General features: G+C 42.1%; 1 protein-coding gene across 1 annotated transcript in view; it reads right to left on the reverse strand.

Annotated features, from left to right (window-relative positions):
* Positions 1 to 3457, reverse strand: part of LOC109323866 (dual specificity protein phosphatase 13-like) — a 21280-nt gene extending 17823 nt beyond the window's left edge. Inside the window, exons 1-2 of the mRNA XM_019555534.1 lie at positions 3369 to 3457; positions 299 to 490 (exon numbers count right to left, since the gene is read on the reverse strand). Of these exons, the coding sequence (XP_019411079.1) occupies positions 299 to 490; positions 3369 to 3457 (281 nt within the window). The remainder of the gene's footprint in view (positions 1 to 298; positions 491 to 3368) is intronic.
* Between the last annotated feature and the right edge of the window lie 390 nt (positions 3458 to 3847).

Raw genomic sequence — 3847 nt, forward strand, 5'->3', positions numbered from 1 at the left:
GGCTCCCCCTGGGTCCTACTGCCCCTGGCTCCTGTCAGCTTTGACAGGCAGCCAGGAGCAAATAAATATAAATTTACCAATTTTTTAGGGGCCCCGCAGGCTGGATAGAATAGCCTAGTGGGCCAGATGTGGCCTGCAGGCCATATCTTGCCCACCCCTGGTTTAGACCTTGTTAGCTGATTTTTAAACCTTTCATTCTCAAGGGATTGCATTTCAGAGACCTGCCCCCACTTATCTCCTAGTTTTTATCTGAGCTGGGTCTCTTTTGAATGGCTCTACTGAATACCGTCTCACTTACACATCTCCCACAAAGAGGTTTGGCCAGACTTCATTCACATGGCCTGTGGAAGGTTTGTGAGCCCAAAGCAGGCGCTGAAGCTCTTCCAGAGGAGGTGTTTGATAATTGCTCTGTTTTTGGGATGGCAGACTTGAAGCACTTCGTATCTTTGGGCGCAGTAAATCATCTTTATGGAGTGAAACCCATGCCATTCTGAAATACAGAAAGAAGACATTGTTCAGCCTGTTTAGACAGAACGTCATTTTCCTTTTACTCCAAAAACTCACCTGTCATTACAGTAATGGGTTCCTTGGAGCAGAGACTGACATTTTGTTCCATGTTTACATGAAGTCTAGCTCAGTGGGTCTCAGTCCATGACTTGGGTTCCTGTCCATTACTATAATATAAATTGTAATGTATTCACTAGTAAGGAGAGCTTTGTGATAAGATATTTATTCATTCTTTCCAGGGGTAAGTAATGGTACTACTCCCTGTTCTAATTACAAATGTTTGTGGTAGGAAGAAACTGTGTGAGCAGAATAGAAGCGTTATAATCATGGACTTTCCAGGCATTCACACATTAGCACTTTGGAAATCATTCCACTTACGTTTCTCCTCTAGCATTCAAAGAAATGTTACAAATACAAATAGAAAATCAAACCATAAGCCTGGATTGTCTCTGGAGTTCTTCAATTCCTGCATGGTATATTTGTCTTGCCTCCTTGGTTCTTTATTCAGAGACTGATTTGGGGATAATTCTTAGGATTCTTTAACTCTGGTTAAGGTCATTACTTTATCTAATTCCAATGTATTATGATACCACAATAAAAATGTTTTTTTGCGGGGGAGGGCAGATCATTGCTTATATACCATCTTCTCTCTTCTCATCCTGGTCATTTGATTGCATGAGCCTGGGGGGGTGGTCTATAATGACTATCAACTCACTGACAACAATATTTCCTGGAAATAACAGAAGAGAAAATGCCTCAGAAGATTGGCAGGGGTACAGCTTTTAGCTGTGTTGATCTAAGGACACAGGCAGACAAGGTTCTTTGAGCAAATCCAATATCTTTTATTAGACCAACTCAAATAGTTGGAAAAATTATTTGCAAGCTTTTAGGACAATCTTTAAGTTTTAGCTCATGCCTCATGGCTTGCATCGCAGGCAGTTTGTTACAATAGGTAGCTTTTTACAATATGCAATGGGTGTTTCACATTAAATTAATTTAACTTTCAGAAAAAAATAGTATTTTTGGTGGAATTTTGACACATTTTTCAAAATAAAAAGTCATCCATGGTTTTTGCCTGGCTCTAGAAACTAAACTGAACAAGTAGCCGCAACACAGATGGTACTAATTGGTTGCTGGCACTCTCAGAGACAGAAGACTGAATGGGCATGAAGTCTTCTGAGTTGCCCCAGGTGCTGATCCGTATAGGACATGGTTAAGGTACATTTGTTACTTAGTGAGGCAGAAGCTTGCTTTGCATGGACTAGGCTGAATGTGATCTTTGGGTGATTACGGGTCTTTGTGGGGAACATTCCAGGTTCTTTCACCAGCACTTACTGTTACTTTTTTCCCTTTAATTTTAACTCACTGTGTTTAAACCGAATGTCAGAAATGCTTCTATCCTCCACTACTACTTTGCACAGACACTGTTTTGTTCGGGAGAATGTTCTTCTCCAGTGGAATGAAAGTAAGGTAAGGTAGTGACAACTGAGTTATATGGGAAAACCTATTTTTCTCAACTCTGCGACAAATATTCCAAGGTAGATATCACTCTGCCATAGTGGAACTCTTCTCTGGAATGAGTTAAAAAATAGTATCCTTCTTTAAATGGACCATTTATCTCCAATTTGAATTTTGGCATAAAAAGTCAGATATTTTTGTGCTTTTCTGAACACTTTGTGAAAAACAGAGAGACCTGAAAATCCTATAACAAATATGCTTCTTTTATTCTGATATTTGCTGTTGGCAGCTGGTTAGTCCAGTACCAAAAACTGGTATTTTAGAAGTAGCATGCTACTTGTCCAATTCTACCCCAGGCTACAGCTGGTGATCTCCAACACCTGTGCGACATGCCTGGTGTTACACAAGACATCTGCAGCAGAAATAGTAGTCATATTTCCTGTGTCTTAACTACAAGACCATCTGTCATTCCATGTAGGAACTTCAAGAATAAGAGCTGCTTCTGATCCTGCCCTGCCCACAATACCTTCCCTTTCTCGACAAATCCCATTCCATGTGGTTTGGCTAAAGACTGATCTGAGGCACTTCTGAATCATAGACTGTTTTCAAATGTTTTGGCCTTCATTTGCTATTTGCTGCTGACCTTTATCTTTTCTGCTTTCTTTCTTTTCATATAAAATGTTTCAGTATTGCCAAGCCTTGCTTGGGAAGCCAAAAGCTCTGGTCTATCTTGCTTATCTGAGGTTTCCTGTAGTAGTGGAGTCTCATGAGGATTTTGGATAGCAGCATGTGGATTGTGTTGCCAAATGAGACTGAGATAGAGGCAGCTTTATAACTTCCAACTCACTTCTGTGGTCCCTCCAGGAATCACACCATTTAATTATATTAGGAATGGGCAGCTTTTCAAAATAACAATCATTTGTTTTCTTAAAAAAGAGACAAGAGACCGCTTGAATTTCAGTAGAGAGGTGCCTATGTCATAAACCCACTAGAGTTATTTCAAATTACTGACAGCCTCCACGGAGATGTCAGGAATTGACTGCATTGTGGAGACGTTGCCTCTCCCAAAAGAACTTTTCTACATTAGCAGATTCCAGACTGCTGGGCTACCATGAGAACATTTCCTTCCCGGGGTGGCAGGCATAAGGGTTCCTTTTTATCATCCCATCATCTAATCCTGTTCAGAGTATAATACCATTGTAAAAACATCATCATTATTCCCATTAATGCTTTTACCACCGCTGTATCTGGCAGAACTGCCCTAGTACTAGAGATACTGGGAAAAGTTCTGATTCAGCTATCTCCAGGGAATGGTCTTCCAAGGAGACAGTAGAAGCATGTTTACTAGGAAGTTCAGTGAAACATGGGTTCTACTTAGTCCTGGAACATAAGAACTTTCATACCTCATCAGAGCAAACACTTTTTTAGCCCTGTTGTGTGCCCCATTAGCCTCATCATCTGGTGCTTCCCTTGGGTCTGAATTGGCCCACATGCTTCCAGCCCTGCTTTGAATGTGGGGCCTCGGACACACTGCAAGTGGCACCCACTCTGGCTGGTCTGGGATCTGTGCTACATGTGGCACCTACTTTGGCCAGTCCAGGACTGTGCACGTGGCACTTGCCTGGATCAGTCCAGGAGGTATAGTGCATGCGGACCAGATCCTGGACTGGCTGGAATGGGCACTGCATGTGGTACAGGTTCCATAGCAGGCACCATGTGTGCTGACAGGGAGAGTAAAGTAGGGGAAGTTTGGTCCATGGGCCCAATCTGGCCTGTGGACTGGCCCTGCACCACTCATCTGGCCCAGGGGGCCAGTTGAGTTTGATACCCCTGTTTTATAAGAAGAGCATCCCAAGTATAAATAAAAGATTAATTGCTAGAT

Source organism: Crocodylus porosus, unplaced genomic scaffold (assembly GCF_001723895.1).
Source record: "Crocodylus porosus isolate Cpor-Errol unplaced genomic scaffold, CroPor_comp1, whole genome shotgun sequence".
In the NCBI taxonomy this organism is placed as follows: Eukaryota; Metazoa; Chordata; order Crocodylia; family Crocodylidae; genus Crocodylus; species Crocodylus porosus.